The sequence below is a fragment of the Zootoca vivipara genome, chromosome 7 (genome assembly GCF_965207765.1).
Source record: "Zootoca vivipara chromosome 7, rZooViv2.hap1.1, whole genome shotgun sequence".
NCBI classification, from domain to species: Eukaryota; Metazoa; Chordata; class Lepidosauria; order Squamata; family Lacertidae; genus Zootoca; species Zootoca vivipara.
In genome coordinates this window covers 8,252,484-8,269,244 of record NC_142590.1, presented here as the reverse complement: position 1 = coordinate 8,269,244, position 16,761 = coordinate 8,252,484, and the positions used below count along the sequence as shown (strand labels likewise).

The 16,761-nt window shown below is 44.6% G+C and overlaps 1 protein-coding gene across 1 annotated transcript; it reads left to right on the top strand.

Annotated features, from left to right (window-relative positions):
* Positions 1-16,359, top strand: NTMT2 (N-terminal Xaa-Pro-Lys N-methyltransferase 2). The gene is made up of 4 exons (XM_035123458.3): positions 1-481; positions 6,833-7,008; positions 10,819-11,068; positions 11,880-16,359. The coding sequence occupies exons 1-4, from the start codon at positions 328-330 to the stop codon at positions 12,167-12,169; spliced, it is 870 nt and encodes a 289-aa protein (XP_034979349.1). The 5' UTR covers positions 1-327; the 3' UTR covers positions 12,170-16,359.
* Positions 16,360-16,761: the final 402 nt, after the last annotated feature.

The window sequence follows — 16,761 nt, the reverse complement described above, 5'->3', positions numbered from 1 at the left end:
GCCATGGGACAATGTCTCTGTCCCTTTCAAGAGGAAGCTAACGAGTTTTAAGATGGGATGTAAAGTGACCTATCTAAGAGCAGATATACTTTTCCCCTGTCTAAGCAATCTGGCTTTTTATCACTTCCCAGCACCTGCTAGTGCAAGAGCATGACACTTCGGGGATTATTCCGAGCAAGTGTCAGGAGACTCGGGCAAACAGACAGACAGCCACATATAGAATGACAGAGATGGACGTGGCTTAAATGACACCACCGGAGCCCTCCGAGAGGGCAGACAGGTCCCACTTGGCACCCAGGCAACTTCCTCCAGGGAATTGTGAATAGCATGGAGTATATGGGGGCCCATTTAGCCTTTAAATCGCGCTGGCACAAGACAGACGAGGAACTCTGTCGACATAGCATGTCCTTCATCCTCCACAAGGCAATTCGGAACGATTTTTTCCAGAGTTACCTCTACCTTCTGGAGCGGCTGCCTCTGGGTGAGTATGCTGAAAAGCAGCAGCAGTGTGGAGTGGCTTGCCAGGGTATGCTTGGCTTCTGAAAAGAAGAGCAGACAGGGGTTTTTGGACCTCTGCCCTGGAAGCCCCACCCTCTTTTCATATTGGTTGGAAAGTTTTCACAGAGGTGAACTTAATTTGTTTGCTCTTGAAATACTGATTTGCAGTCATCTTTAAATGTGATATGGATGGTAGTCAACCAGCAAAATAGACCTTGGCGGTACGTCTCCACATGTTTGTTTATTTCTGAAGGAAGTGTCTGTAAGATCCATTAGTCAGTGCCACTGACCAGTTGTTAATGGCCCGACTACAGATTAAAAATCAATATTGGACCACCCCCAGAATCCATCACCAAGGTTTGACCAGGTTCCCTTTCCCTTGCCTGCCTGCCTGCTTCTGTCTCTTGCATGCCCCTATAGTTGCAGGTTGTGTTAGAAAGGTACGGTTAGAAAGGTTGTGTTGGAAAGGTACACAGCCTGCTTTAGCTAGTACTATGAGGCAGTGGGTTGGTTCTCACATAACACTAAGGGGCCGTCCACATTTCTGTTTGCCTTGTTATTTCCCCCTAGGAAAGCCACCAGTTTAGCACTGAATCAGAACAAATAGCAACTGGGTTTTCCGCAGATGGCCACTCAGACCCATGTTTTCTATGCATGGGACGTGTAGACGAGCCCCAAGTCAAACTCTTGGCTTAGAGCAAACATACCACAAGCCTGCAGGTCCCCAGAGAGGATATCGCAGTTGCTGCGCCTCTCCAGCCCTTATGCTGCTATGAGCTAAGCCATGGTTTGGCGTCAAATGTCAACTGAACCTGGGCTTGTAGTTTGCCTCCTCCAGACAAACTGAACAAGTTTTGGTTACAGCTCATGGCCTGTCTCGGGCAAGGCAGACCACAAGCCCAGGTTTGGATAACACACTATGCCAAACCATGGCTTAGCTGGCAACAGTGCAGCATCCGTTTCCTCCCTGGGGACCTACATGGTTTGCCTTAGTGTGTCATATGGACCAGGTCAGCGAGTAACGCCAGGAAGAAAAGAGAATTTGCGGAGAGCAGTCCTCAGGGTCTCTTCCCACTCTACAATTCTATGATCCTGCTGTGTCTTGCGTTTGAAATTCACTTGTACGCTGCTCGCTTTTAAGATCTGCTAATGTACACAGTGTAAACTGTTACTAGAGCAAAGGGAATGTGCGAGACCAGGATTTTTAGTCCTTTCTTGCAATTCGAAGCCATTGGCTCGTGTCCTACCCTCCAGAGCAGGAGAAAACAAGCTTGCTCCATCTTCCATGTGACAACCCTTGAGATACATGGCTATCCTATCTCCTCTCGGTCTCCTCTTTTCCAGGCTAAACATACCCAGCTCCCTCAATCATTCCTCATCAGGCTTGGTTTCCAGACCCCTGATTATCTTGGTCCTCCTCCTCTGTACATGTTCCAGCTTGTCCACATCCTTCTTAAAATGTGGGGCCAGAATTGGACACAGGACTCCCAAGTGTGGTCTGACCAAGGCAGAATAGAGAGGTACTATGACTTCCCTTCATCTGGACTACTGTCTGGATGCATTTGTTGCTGCTGCCTATACAGTGGTACCTCGGTTTATGAACACAATTGGTTCCGGAAGTCTGTTCATAAACTGAAGCGTTCATAAACTGAAGCGAGCTTTCCCATTGAAAATAATGGAAAATGAATTAATCCGTTCCAGACAGTCCGCGGAGTACTTGAACTGAAGCGTTCATAAACTGAAGCGAACTTTCCCATTGAAAGTAATGGAAAGTGGATTAATCCGTTCCAGACGGGTCCACGGAGTACTTAAACTGAAGTGTTCATAAACTGAAGCATGGGTGTAATTGGTTCCGGAAGTCTGTTCATAAACTGAAGCGTTCATAAACTGAAACGAACTTTCCCATTGAAAGTAATGGAAAGTGAATTAATCCGTTCCAGATGGGTCCGCGGCATTCATAAACCGAAAATTCATAAACCGAGGTGTTCATAAACCGAGGTTCCACTGTAGTAGCATTGACTGGGGTACACGGTGTCCCACAGGGTCTACGGTCGAGACACATATCCCATTTGGGACCCCCCGTTTGCATGGATACACACCACATGGATAGATACCACTAGTGGTACCTACTACATCAGGCATCCCCAAACTGCGGCCCTCCAGATTTTTGGCCTACAACTCCCATGATCCCTAGCTGACAGGACCAGTGGTCAGGGAAGATGGGAATTGTAGTCCAAAACATCTGGAGGGCCGAAGTTTGGGGATGCCTGTACTACATCCTGTAAAGTTCCGTTTTCTTACATCAGGGAGAATGACCAGACGCATTGTCTAGTAAAAATGCTTAACACATTTGCAGAGCAACCCCTGTGGTGCAAGATCTCGTGAAGCTAAACACCCAGGCGCTTGGTTGCAATAGCTGTCACATACCTCTTAAATATCTGAAGCGCAATAAGCACAGAACTGTCATTCATGCAGCGACCATGAAGCAAGCAAAGGAGAAACTTCATCTACCAAACAATTTTAAACAATAACTAGAACACCAGAATTGCATTCAGCTGGGGTGGAGACTGGGGGTAGTTTTCTCAATTGAAAGGCAGACATGTCACTTCGAGAATGGTGGGCAACCTTGTCACGGTCCTCCAAACCCACTTACTTCTTTCTTTTGTTCTGGGATGAGCTTTGAAGCAGGTGGGGGGCTGAGTGGGTTTTTCTGCAGGTTTACAGCAAGACTCCTTTTTTGTGTCAGCAGAAATCTGCATGTCGTGGGCATCCTAGCGTTGGCTGAGGCTTACGATATCGCCAACTGTCAGGGTAGTTTTGCAGCCTTAAAAAAAAAAATCGTTTATTTTTTGTTTGAAAAATAAACATATACCATGTTTCTCCGAAAATAAGACACTGTCTTATATTTGTTGCTGTTGTTTAGTCGTGTCCGACTCTTCGTGACCCCATGGACCAGAGCACGCCAGGCACTCCTGTCTTGCACTGCCTCCTGCAGTTTGGTCAAACTCATGTTCGTAGCTTCGAGAACACTGTCCAGCCATCTCGTCCTCTGTCGTCCCCTTCTCCTGGTGCCCTCAATCTTTCCCAACATCAGGGTCTTTTCCAGGGAGTCTTCTCTTCTCATGAGGTGGCCAAAGTATTGGCGCCTCAGCTTCAGGATCTGTCCTTCCAGTGAGCACTCAGGGCTGATTTCCTTAAGAATGGATAGGTTTGATCTTCTTGCAGTTCATGGGACTCTCAAGAGTCTCCTCCAGCACCATAATTCAAAAGCATCAATTCTTCGGCGATCAGCCTTCTTTATGGTCCAGCTCTCACTTCCATACATCACTACTGGGACCACAGCGCCACCCGCCTCCCTTATAAGATGAGCAGCCTACCAGCCTACCTATAAGATTAGACCACAGCGCCACCCGCCTCCCTTATAAGATGAGCAGCCTACCAGGGAAATGTGGAGCAAGTCTAGACTGACATTCCATCTTGGTATCAGAAACAGCTCCCCTGTCCAGTATTTGCTTATCATGGTATCCTCATGTGTAACATAATTTGAGATGCTACGTCTATGCCAGGGGTCAGCAAACTTTTTCAGCAGGGGGCCGGTCCACTGTCCCTCAGACCTTGTGGGGGGCCGGACTATATTTTGGTGAGGGAAATGAATGAATTCTTATGCCCCACAAATAACCCAGAGATGCATTTTAAATAAATAATTTAAATAAATTCTGGGCTGCATCAATAGGAGTATAGCATCTAGATCAAGGGATGTAATAGTACCACTGTATTCCGCTCTGGTCAGACCTCACATGGAGTACTGTGTCCAGTTCTGGGCACCACAGTTCAAGAAGGATACTGACAAGCTGGAACGTGTCCAGAAGAGGGCAACCAAAATGGTCAAAGGCCTGGAAACGATGCCTTATGAGGAACGGCTTATGGAGCTGGGTAGGTTTAGCTTGGAGAAGGGGTGATATGATAGCCATGTTCAAATATATAAAAGGATGTCATATAGAGGACAGAGAAAGGGTGTTTTCTACTGCTCCAGAGAAGCGGACACGGAGCAATGGATTCAAACTACAAGAAAGAAGATTCCACCTAAACATTAGGAAGAACTTCCTGACAGTAAGAGCTGTTCGGCAGTGGAATTTGCTACCAAGGAGTGTGGTGGTGTCTCCTTCTTTGGAGGTCTTTAAGCAGAGGCTTGACAGGCATATGTCAAGAATGCTTTGATGGTGTTTCCTGCTTGGCAGGGGGTTGGACTGGATGGCCCTCGTGGTCTCTTCCAACTCTATGATTCTGTGATACTGTAAAAGGACACATTCTACTCATGTTAAAACACGCTGATTCCCGGCCTGTCTGCGGAGGACCGGCTCTAGGGTTAGTCTCGGGGGTGCGGGGTGGCAGGGCGCCAGGCCGGCAGGAGGGTGCTGCGTGGCAAAGCCGCGTGGAAGCCGTGCTGCGCGCTGCGCCCGCCCACCAGGGCGGGGGCGCCGGAGCGATCTCCGCCCCACGGCGCCAGGGCGCCCGGCCGGCTTGAGACGGCCCTGCGTCCGCAGGCTGGATTTAGAAGGCGATGGGCCAGATCTGGCCCCCGGGCCTTAGTTTACCTACCCATGGTCTATGCCATGGGCAAAAATCTGACACAACTGTCAGACACATTTTAGAATGCTCTAACTACATCTGCAAAGTGGCACGGCAGAGTAATTGCTGTCCATTGCGCACCTATTCCACTGTCCATTTCTGTAAACAAGTTTTGCAGCATTTTTTGATAGTGCTTACAAACCCGTGAAGCATGTTTGAGTGGAGGCAAAAGTGGCCCAAAATACGTGAGCTGCAATCGTGTCTCTATCATACCATTTCCACAACTTTCTCTCTCCTGCCTTTGAGGATTTTACAGCTGTGCTCCAGGCTACTACACCCACTCCACTGGAATGGTTACTCAAGATACAGATAAAATATATCAGATGCTGTTTTCTTTCCGCAGGTCATATATGGCTATATAAGTGTCAGGAGAGGAGAAAGAGAAGCTCCCAGAATTGCACAGCAACCATTACAGCCCAGTCACCACAACCAGGGGATCATCTGCCATTGTTTGTTTGCATTTGCAAAATTGTTTGTGGCGGAGGATGCAAAAAATAAATCACCAGGGGGTGTAAAAAAACAACCCAGGTCTGACCTGTGCTGAGTTCAGCACTCACTTGCAGCATACATCTCTCAGGCATAACATAAATGTGTAATGGATTAAAGGTTTAATAGTATCCGCTCAGCAGTTGTCTTAAGCAGGTGATGACAAGGAGGGCTGGGAACATTGCTTTTGTTGGAAGGAGCAACAGCCCAGGCATGTTGTTTAGATGAAACTTAAGAGCCCTATTCTCACAGTCTGCCTTGCTGTGAATTATTCCCATTACATTTTCTTGATGCTTGCAAGAGACGTCGTCATTGTTAAACTGTGTTCTGGATTTGCTGTCAGTAGCAAATGTAAAAGAAAATAAAACTATAAAGACCAATTAAGAGTGCAGTTTAGTCCTTCTCACAATGTATGTGTTAGCAAAATCACTTGAAGAATGCAGAGGGAGTCCAGAGAGAAAAGGAATCCTGATAACATTTTACTGAGGAAACTGAACACAAAAGAATGCAATCTGAGGAGAAAGGAACAGAGAGGCTTTCCTCTTTCTTACTTTTAAACCTTGTACAAAGCAGGGAGACATACAACCAAAACACAGAGGGAAAATTCCCTCAAAACTACATAGCCAATCAGGGTATATGCTACCTCAGTGAAGATCAGACCACTCTGCCACTCTACCAGACAACACATCTACCCTTTCCTTTTGGTGAGCTGACTCACCAAGAACGAAATTAACCCATATAAAACATAACATAACAACATAACATAACAAACTGCTGTTGCACTTCCAACAATATGTATCATGACAAGTGACTTTTGTCTCTGCATATGTTACTTGTACAGGGTAAGCATAATGAAAAGGGGCCTTCTCTATGCACTGAGACTCCTTGTTTGCCCACAGTTGAACATTATTTAGTTGTTAATCTCTATTTTCATCGGAGAAATGTTGGAGGGTATGACACCAATACGTCAATCCCTTTGGTTCTGCAGCCACAGCCGCCAGAGAAGTGGCAAAGGCACGCAAGGACACCCCACTCTATCCTTTCCAGATTTGCAGCCCCCTGCCCCCAGCTCTCTGCAACCTGCCGCTTGAGGCAATTGATTCATTGAGGCTAATGGTTGGGCCGGCTCTGCTGCCTTCTAACAAGAAGTGTATATATATATATATGTTTATACAACTGGGAAAGACCGCAAACAGTTATTGCTTTTGTCTCCTTGTAGTCAAACTTTATGCTCTGACAAGCGAAGTCATCAACGGTGAGATGCAGTTCTATGCCAGAGCCAAACATTTCTACAAAGAGGTGCCAGCATCGGAAGAAGGCATGATGGGGGATTTCATCGAGTTGTCCAACACAGATGTTGAGTCCTCCAGGGAATTTCTTAAGAATTTTGTAGGGGTGAGTTGTGTCTGTCTTTGAAGTTCACATCTCTTGTTATAAACCCCTTTGGTTTTATGATTGTGCCTCCATTTTGTGCAAGAAAAATATGGAGACCACATTCCTCTTGTCTTTCCGAGGGATGTGTGTGTGTAAAGGACTTTGAGGGGAAATAGCCCACAAATTTGAAACTTGCATTTGGAAGTGTGTGGCTCAAATCTAGTTGGCCTTGGTGAGAAGAATTTGGTCTTAACTGGCTGTATACATGTTCGCTGAGGGTAAGGACAGGAAATCACTTTTTCCCAATGACAAGATATTTCAATGGCTCCTTGCAAGAAAGCAGTGATAGCTTTTGTAAATTTGTTCCGGTCAGCCATGACAATCGGCAACTCTTTATCTCAGAGACTTGAACTGGTTGCAAGTTTTCCTGGGGAGCAGTTTTATGTTCCTTCAGTGCGCTTCTCATGCCTTCCACTAGGTGTGGCAATGCAATAATATAATTTGGCTGCCCTGAGATGTCTGGCTATCAGTATTTCGTTAATTTTTAAAGAAGGAATAGACCTATAGGAAGGAAAAACAACTTTTGGGGGGGGGAACCCACTAAGCCTGGGACTCATTTGAGGAAAAGTTAAACAGACTGGAAAGATGTTTCTCAGACAACCAGTTGATTTATTTATGTATTTTATTACAGTTCTCAATTGCCTTTCTGCAAAAAATTAGCCCCCAAAGCAATGTACGAAACCAATAAAAGAGATTTAAACAAACCCAATTTAAAACCAATTGGAAATACACTGCAGAATAGAAATCAATCCATGTTAAATATAAAGGAGATTTTTTAAAAACGACAACTGAAAACATGCACACAGATAACAGTATCAAAATTCTGCAGTTGTCTGGCAGAGCAGCATGGACCAGGAGTGGGGGAAATGTGCCCCCCCTCAATGTTGCTGGACTCTCGACTTGCATTAGCCCCAGCCAGGAATGCATAATATGCTCAGCAACATTTGGAGGGCCACACAGGTTTGCCACCGCAGACTCTGCTGTGCCTTACTCCCAAAGGGAAACATGAAGGGCCTGGAACCCCTGAAATCTCACACCACTTGGAGACAGGGGTAGCATGTAGCAATATAAACAAATTTAGTTGCTTGAAAACACTGTAACAAAACTTTTCTGAGAAGATGTCAAAAGGTCCCAATCTACAATATCAATCAGAAATATCTGAAATAATAACCATAATTTAGTTGTAGAGGTTTGTAACTCCTCAGCGGCGTTGGAGCCAGAACAAGGATTAAGTGTAATAAATTCCACTTCAGGGCTGTTTGGTTATCTTAAACAGCTCTCAAGTGGTACTTAATCCTTTCACTCAGTCACCGTGTTCACGGTGACTTTTAGCAATGAGCAAACTGTTCGTTCAGTGACTTGGAAACAGTCACATTTATATGGTTGCTTGTACAGCAAAAAGTTACGAATTTAATCAATCCGAAATTCCAAAGGGGTACTCATTTATGATTTTACATATTTAGATTTCGTTCTCATGCTGTGTTGTCATTTCATGATTCCTTAGAGCCAAAACGGGTTGGTGAATGCTTCTCTCTGTGAGGGAGCCTTCCCAGACCCGCTGAAAGAGGCGGTTATTAAACCTCTTCTTAAAAAACCACCTTTAGATGCGGCCAATATGGCCAACTATCGCCCAGTCTCAAATCTTCCATTCCTGGGCAAGGTGATCGAGTGAGTGGTTGCTGAACAACTCCAGGCACGCCTGGAAGAAGCGGACCATTTGGATCCCTTCCAAGGCTGAGACCCTACCTGCCTGCAGACTGTCTCGCCAGAGTGGTGCATGCTCCCGTTCCCAACACTGTCTATTCAGTGAGTATGCTTAAGTGTAAATTAAAATGACTCCACGTGCTCTGTTATTCAGATGGATTTGCATGCCTATTCAGGATGTTATACAAAATACTCTGCTTTATGAATATAATTGGAAGTGTGGAACCATGTGGGAATAGGCAAAATCAGAGTTTACCAAACGCCTCCCTCTCCCCGCATAGACGCCTCGAAAATTGCTGAGGCTCTTTGTAGCCATTGTCATGTGATAGATGCCCTATGAGTTTTGATTGGTTTTTAAAAGTTGCTTTCCATTTGTTCATATGGTGTTTTATCGTATTGCAACAACTTGAACTTGGTAGGATTCACACCGAATGATCCCCGCAGCTCCGCTTGCAGCACAGAACAGTCGAGGAGGTGGCGTCTGTGTGTATTCTCCATAAGTGTGTGCATGCAAAGTGCGTACGCCCACTTTGGGTGGCAGCTCTTTGATTGAACAGGTTAGCCACTCCTGAGTTAGAGACTTTGTGTACTTCTAAAATGGGATCTTGTCCTAAAGGGGATAATAGATATTCAAAACAGCCAGTTGTTTCTACGATTGTTGCCTCTGGGTGTGAAAACCACCTGTTATACCTGCCTCAGGATTTGACATCTGGTCCCATGACATCTGTGCAAGAATTAAGGACTCCTCCTCCTCCTCCTCCTCCTCCAAAATGTTAATTAAATTGTGTTGCTTGCTTATGTTGAGGACAGTACCATCGGCAGAGCAAAGTGGGAAGGTGCAGAATGCTGAGCTACATTTCTACAATTACTCTTTGCAACCAGGGATATTTATAGCTATGACCCTGTCTGTTTGCCCCTGGTTTGACCTTAATAATCTGCTGAATTAATCACTGAAGCACAGCCCAAGTAGAAATGGCATATGGGCACCTGACATGATTTACCACTATTAGTAATGTTAGAGGGAGACTATTTAGAGCCAAACTCTGCCCTGGGATAGCTCCTATATATGTGGCGCCAGGGATTGGGAAGGGACTTCAACTTCATCGTTCCTGTGGTATCGTGGAGCAACAGGGAAGCCATTTCCATGTGAATCTGTTGTTATTCTATGTATCCCCATAGGGTCTATCAGGGGTGCCAGCTATAGGGGGCAGAAACGGTTTCAACCCCCTTGAATAAGGCATGGGGAAAATATATAATGTATTTGAAAAAAAATATTGCAAACAAATACACACATTAGTGGGATTGGCAGAAACCTTGTAGTAAATAAACTGAATTACGGATTGATTAAGGCTTTATAATAATTGGATTTTTTGAGAAGATGCAGCGGGAAAATAATAGCATAAGGATCCACAAAAGGTGGGGGAGGGAAGTCAAAGGGGATACGTCATGGGTAGGCAAACTAAGGCCTGGGGGCCGGATCCGGCCCGATCGCCTTCTAAATCCGGCCCGCGGATGGTCCAGGAATCAGCGTGTTTTTACATGAGTAGAATGTGTCCTTTTATTTAAAATGCATCTCTGGGTTATTTGTGGGGCCTGCCTGGTGTTTTTACACAAGTAGAATGTGTGCTTTTATTTAAAATGCATCTCTGGGTTATTTGTGGGGCATAGGAATTCATTCATTTTTTCCCTTCAAAATATAGTCCGCCCCCCCCCCCCACATGGTCTGAGGGACGGTGTACCGGCCCCCTGCTGAAAAAGTTTGCTGACCCCTGGGATATGTTGTTTGTATTCTGTTTCTTATTGTCTTTTGCTTTTTGGTTATTGTTTGTAATTGGTTATTGTTTGTAAAATAGAAAATGCAAAAACAATTTATTTGTTGTTGTTGTTGTTGTTTAAAAAAGGAAAGGGTTTTGTATCTGGTGCAATCCACTATTTCTCTTCCTTGTATCTTTCAACAATAACAGAAGGATAAGACTGACCTTGCAAGATTTCCGTAAGGTTTATTGAGGTAATGAATGAATGTGAGAGGTCAGAGCGCCCAAGCATTGTTTTTCATGCTCTCCGCAGGGGCCTGGCAAAGCGGGCACCGACTTCGCTCTTGACTGCGGCTCAGGAATCGGGAGGGTGAGCAAACATGTCCTTCTCCCCTTATTCAAGCATGTGGAGCTGGTGGACATGATGGATGTTTTCCTGACAGAAGCTCAGAACTACTTGCAGGGTCAGGGAGAAAAAGTTGACATGTACTATTGCTGCAGCCTCCAGGAATTCACGCCAATGCCTAGGAAATACGACGTCATCTGGATCCAGTGGGTTTCAGGTCAGTTCCGCCATTTGGTCCCCCATGTAAAAACGAGTGAGCAAGAGACGCTATGGGAAGGGCCCATCGCAGGTCATGTTTGCGAGTGACACAGGATATGCAGCAGCGAGGGGCTGTCTACGCTTCTGCTCTTCCTGTACGTAGAAAGCATGGGTCAAAGTGGTTTTCTGCTTGTTTCGTTGTCTGCTTTCTAAGCATGGCTAGGAGCACTTTTGTCTCTGCTTCACTGCTTTCCTCCTAAAAACACGCTCTTTAGTGCTGAATTGGAACAAATGGCAATCCGCCATATGTTCTGATTCAGCACTAATAATAATAATAATAATAATAATATATTATTATTATTATTATTATTATTATTATTATTTCTACCCCATCCATCTGGCTCGGTTTCCCAGCCACTCTGTGTGGCTTCCAACAAAAGATTAAAAATGCATTAAAACATCAGTCATTAAAAACTTCCCTAAACAGGGCTGCCTTAAGAAGTCTTCTAAATGTCATATAGTTGTTTATTTTTTTTGGACATCTGATGGGAGGGCGTTCCACAGGGCGGGCGCCACTACCAAGATGGCCCTCTGCCTGGTTCCCTGTAACCGCTCCTCGCATAAGTATAGTTATTTGTTAGACATTCATGGATGGTGCTAAGCAAGGGCGTGTGTGCAATCTACTCCTCTGATAACTAGCTTGCCCCCTGCTCTCATTAAAAAAAAAAAAACAGAAATCAGAGATGTAAGGCAATGCTCCATACTGTTGCAAGGCTGAAGTCACCTTTCCAATGAAAAGTATAGCCCTGTTCTGTTTTGACCTCCTGCAGGAAACCTGACAGATAAGGATTTACTGGGGTTTTTCATTCGCTGCCAGGATGGTTTGAAGGAGAACGGCATTATTATCCTCAAGGACAACGTGGCACGGGAGGGATGTGTCCTCGATCCCTTGGACAGCAGTGTCATCCGAGATCTGAACATCCTCAGCAGTCTCATTGAAAAGAGCGGCCTCACCATCCTGAGGCAGGAAAAGCAAGGGGGCTTCCCTGAGCAGTGTGTACCAGTCTGGATGATAGCCATGCAGAGGAATCCCATCCACGTGAGAAATGGGATGTTGTAAGGGCCATTGACATACGGCTGGAATTCAGGGCAACAAAGTTGGGGGGGGGATTGAAGTAGTGTTTCCAGACTGGATTTCTCGTTGTAAAACAGCAGCAGCACTCCCGTGTTTTCCCTTTTCGGTTTCCGCGGTTTTCGGAGCTCAGGAGAATGGTTGTTGTTCTTTTTAACGGAATGGGTGTAGAGGACCCATCAAACAGCTATCCTAACCTATGCAGTCTGATAATGGCTGGAATGGCATCTACTCTAGCCATTTCCTTCTCTGTCATTTGCCTCTCTTCTCTTGGAAATCAACTCTGATCCCATTAACCCTTCTCTTTCCAAACAGCGTTGCCGACACCCCACTCAGGTGTGTACAGCAACAAGGACTTGAAACATGGCAGCAGAAACTACCTGAGTTTTAAGCTGCTGGTGTGCACATGTGATTGTGATTGGAAGTGTGCAGATCATGTTTCCTGAAATATCTCATTATGGCTAGGAGGGCCAAGACAGAGTTACCTGGAGCCTTGTGATGATTTCCTTTTGGGTTTTCCTTTGGGTTTTCATCTCAGCTTGGGCAGTCTTCACATCTGAGCAGAAGAAGGAGAGGTTACTTAAGAGGCTGCTTGATCTGTTCACCTTTGGGGTTTTTTCCCCCAGCTCTAAACTGCCCCCTTTAAACTGCATTTTTTTCCCCTGCAAGAGAAAATGTACAGCTATTTTTGTTGGTTTGTTTTGTTCTTCTTCACATGCTGCTCCTTTCTGTTGGGCATTATCTAGAATAGTATTCAGGGTATTCATTCTGCGGTGTTTCCACAAAGCTTGAGATTCGGAGGGGATGAGTAAATCAAATGCCAGAGGCAATTGTCACTTGAAAACCTGGATGCATGCAATTGGGAGTTCGTAGTTTCTTATCCCCTCAGACAAATTCTCTCCACCACAAAATGAGCTCCAAAGCTTTACTGCAGAACAGTCCTAAATACTAGTTACAATAAGATGGATGTTAGTTACAAAATAGCAAAGTAACAGGTTGCAAACAAGCGATGGAGCCCTTTAATTACAGTGGTACCTCTACTTACGAATAACTACTTACGAATGTTTCTGCTTACGAACGGAGCTCCGTCCGCCATCTTGGATGTGGTTTAGATAGGATTTTTTCTACTTACGAATTTTTAGATAGTGTTGCTTCGACTTACGAATTTTTTCTCCCAATGCATTCCTATGGGATTCGACTTACATTTTTTTTCGACTTGCGAATGTGCGTTCGGAATGCATTTAATTCACAAGTAGAGGTACCACTGTAGTTCAGTAAACTTTCCTCTCTCTGGTCCTGGAGAGAGATGCTAAGCTTGTTCATAGATGTGCAGTTGTTCCGCCATGGCTGCTGCTGCTAGCCATCCCCAACAAGCACACACATAGACTTCTCAAATTTCAGTTTCCTGCAAGCTCCTGTTTCCGGCAATAAGTCCTCAGTTGGTTTTTAGCTCATTGAAATGGTAAAATACCGGTATTCCCTGAAGCTTTTGCCATAGCGGAGCCTCTTCCCTTTACAGCGTTTTAAATACAGTGTATTCAAACACAGCATTTTATGCGCATTTAACTTCAAACTTTAAACAACACACAGAAGAAATAGAAGCAAAATATGTGGAATGAAAATGTTTTAGATTAGCTCCCTCTGGCTTTGATAGGATGGTCCATATGCTACATATTCAGGAAAATTCAGTCAAATGACTACAAGGTTATCTGACAATAGATGAGGAATTTAGTTATTTCTTTGACGATGACACTTAAAATATTCTGTACCCAAGCACTTGTAGGAGCCTAGGCATTAAGTGTAGGTTTATTTTAAAATTTATCAAAGTTATACCACACCATTCCTCCCCAATGAGTCCAGGGTGGCCAGAGAGGCCAAACCTTCCCATCTAGTTTTGTATAAATGGAAGCAGGTGGTTGGAGCCATTTTTAAAGCTAAATTTTAGTTAATTATTCCATGTAATCAACTTATTTCTCCAAAGACCCTGGGGTAGTTCACTCCCTTTTATTCTCACAACAGTCCCATGAGGTGGGTTAAACCCAAGATATAGTAACTAGCTAAGATCATACAGCAAAATGTATGCCTATTGGTTGAATAGAGATCTTTTGCCTGCATCTTTAGTACAGCAATTAAAGTAGCTCTAGTTCATCAATAACTGATTTAGTGAGCATTCATCCAGATTTTCTTGAGGGTGTTTATATGTCTTCTTGTTAATCATTCGTCCATTCCTCCATCCCAAACTTTTCAATGCATTTCCCATCACTACAAAAAAAGTTATCTATGTTAATTTATTGTGCTAGAGTGCTTTAAAAAAGGTAAAGGTAAAGGTACCCCTGACCATTAGGTCCAGTCACTGACAACTCTGGGGTTGCACGCTCATCTTGCTTTCAGGCCGAGGGAGCCAGCGTTTGTCCGCAGAAAACTTCCAGATCCTGTGGCCAGCATGACTAAGCCGCTTCTGGCGAACCAGAACAGCGCACGGAAACACCATTTACCTTCCCGCTGGAGCGGTACCTATTTATCTACTTGCATGCTTTCGAACTGCTAGGTTGGCAGGAGCTGGGACCGAGCAACGGGAGCTCACCCCGTCTCGGGGATTCGAACCGCCGACTTTCTGATCAGCAAGCCCTAGGCCCAGTGGTTTAGACCACAGCGCCACAGCTGCTTTAACCCACCTCAAATGTGGAAACCTGAAGGATGCATCTGAATCCCTCCAGCAAAACATGTCATTCTGCAGGTGTCATGAGAAATCCTCATGACATGTGAAATGTCAGGTCAGAAGGGAAGGGAGAATTCCAACAGGGGCATGTTGTCTTACTGTCAGAAAAAATAGCAAACAAATTATTACACCTTATGATTTGGTGACAAAATTTGGGCACCTCAGCTATAAAAACCTTGCGTACGAAATAGCAGGCACACAGGGCACAATCTATTTACGAATTCTCCTAAATAAGCCTATTTTATATTAATCTCTTGCTCTTTTCATTTCAGAACTGTCTAATTGTAACAACAGCAACAGCAGCAGCAACAACATAATACCATGTCCATCTGGGCAGGTTACAGCACATATAAAAACATAGTAAAAGGTCAAACATCAAAAACTTTCCAATAGAGGACTGCCTTCAGAAGTCTTCTAAAAGTCAGTTAGTTGTTTATTTCCTTGACGTCGGAAGGGTGGGTGTTCCACGGGGAGGGCGGCACTACTGAGAAGGCCCTCTGCTCATAGCTGCCAAGTTTTCCCTTTCCTCACGAGGAAGCCTATTCAGCATAAGGGAATTTCCCTTTAAAAAAGGGAGAACTTGACAGCTATGCCTCAGCTTGGTCCCCTGTAACTTTGCTTCTCGCAGTGAGGGAACCTGCAGAAGACCTTCGGAGCAATGGGGGTGGAGACGCTCTTTCAGGCATACAGTGATTTTAAACGCACTGGGATCCAGTGAAGATCCTTTAGGGCCGGTGTTATATGGCCCTCCGTGGCCGCTCCCAGTCACCAGTCTAGCTGCTGCATTCTGGATTAGTTGTAGTTTCCAAGGTAGCGCCACATAGAGCGCATTGCAGTAGTCCAAGTAGGAGATAATGGACTGGGCCACATGGGCCAAACCTGTCTGCTGCCTGCCTGAGTTCGCTGTAGCAAATTGTACAGTTGTACCTCTACTTACAAATAACTCTACTTACGAATGTTTCTACTTACGAATGGAGCTCCGTCCGCCATCTTGGATGTGGTTTAGATAGGATTTTTTTCTACTTACGAATTTTTAGATAGGGTTGCTTCGACTTACAATTTTTTTCTCCCAATGCATTCCTATGGGATTTGACTTACATTTTTTTCCGACTTACAAATGTGCATTCGGAACGCATTAAATTCGTAAGTAGAGGTACCACTGTATGTAACTCATGCTGTTCCTTGGCACACAGAAATGAAGCCAAATTAATGGCCTTCAATGTGACTATAGCAACAACGTACGTAAAGTATCCATGGGAATAATTAGCTATTTGTATTGGACACACAAACTGGGCACAACCAGAGTCTCACATTTAATGTAATAAAGCCATCTACGATATGTGTATCCTGACTAGTGTTGCCATCGTCATGATTTTCTGTTTCCTTTATAAAGCATCTCCTGTTGCTCTGTCAGATGCGTTTAACTGTGTGATTAAAACCAGTTGTGCTGATTCCCTCCTTTTCTTTTCCTCCTTTGATGATTGCGTGATAAACTCAAGAAAAGGCTACTGCAGTCATTTGCAAACATTCCCTTCTTCCTTTGGAAGGTCATCATAACCCTGGTAAATAAATGGAAAATCTGGTTGAAGCAATTCCTTTCATCTAGGGAAAATAGTTATCATCACAACATAAAAACTGTGTTGATGGGCTAGACATAAGTTCCAGCTTTTTCCAGGTGTCTCTTTCAGCGCTCAAATCACCTGCAAACTGCTTCCATCTTTACAGACCCAATCCTGATACATGTGAAAGCTGCTGAAACTGAGTAACCATTTACATCCATCACTGGGCAGAGAAGAGTTGAGGCACTTGGCGAAGGTTTACGTTAATTTCCTTAACCTTGAGAACATAGGATTTGATACTG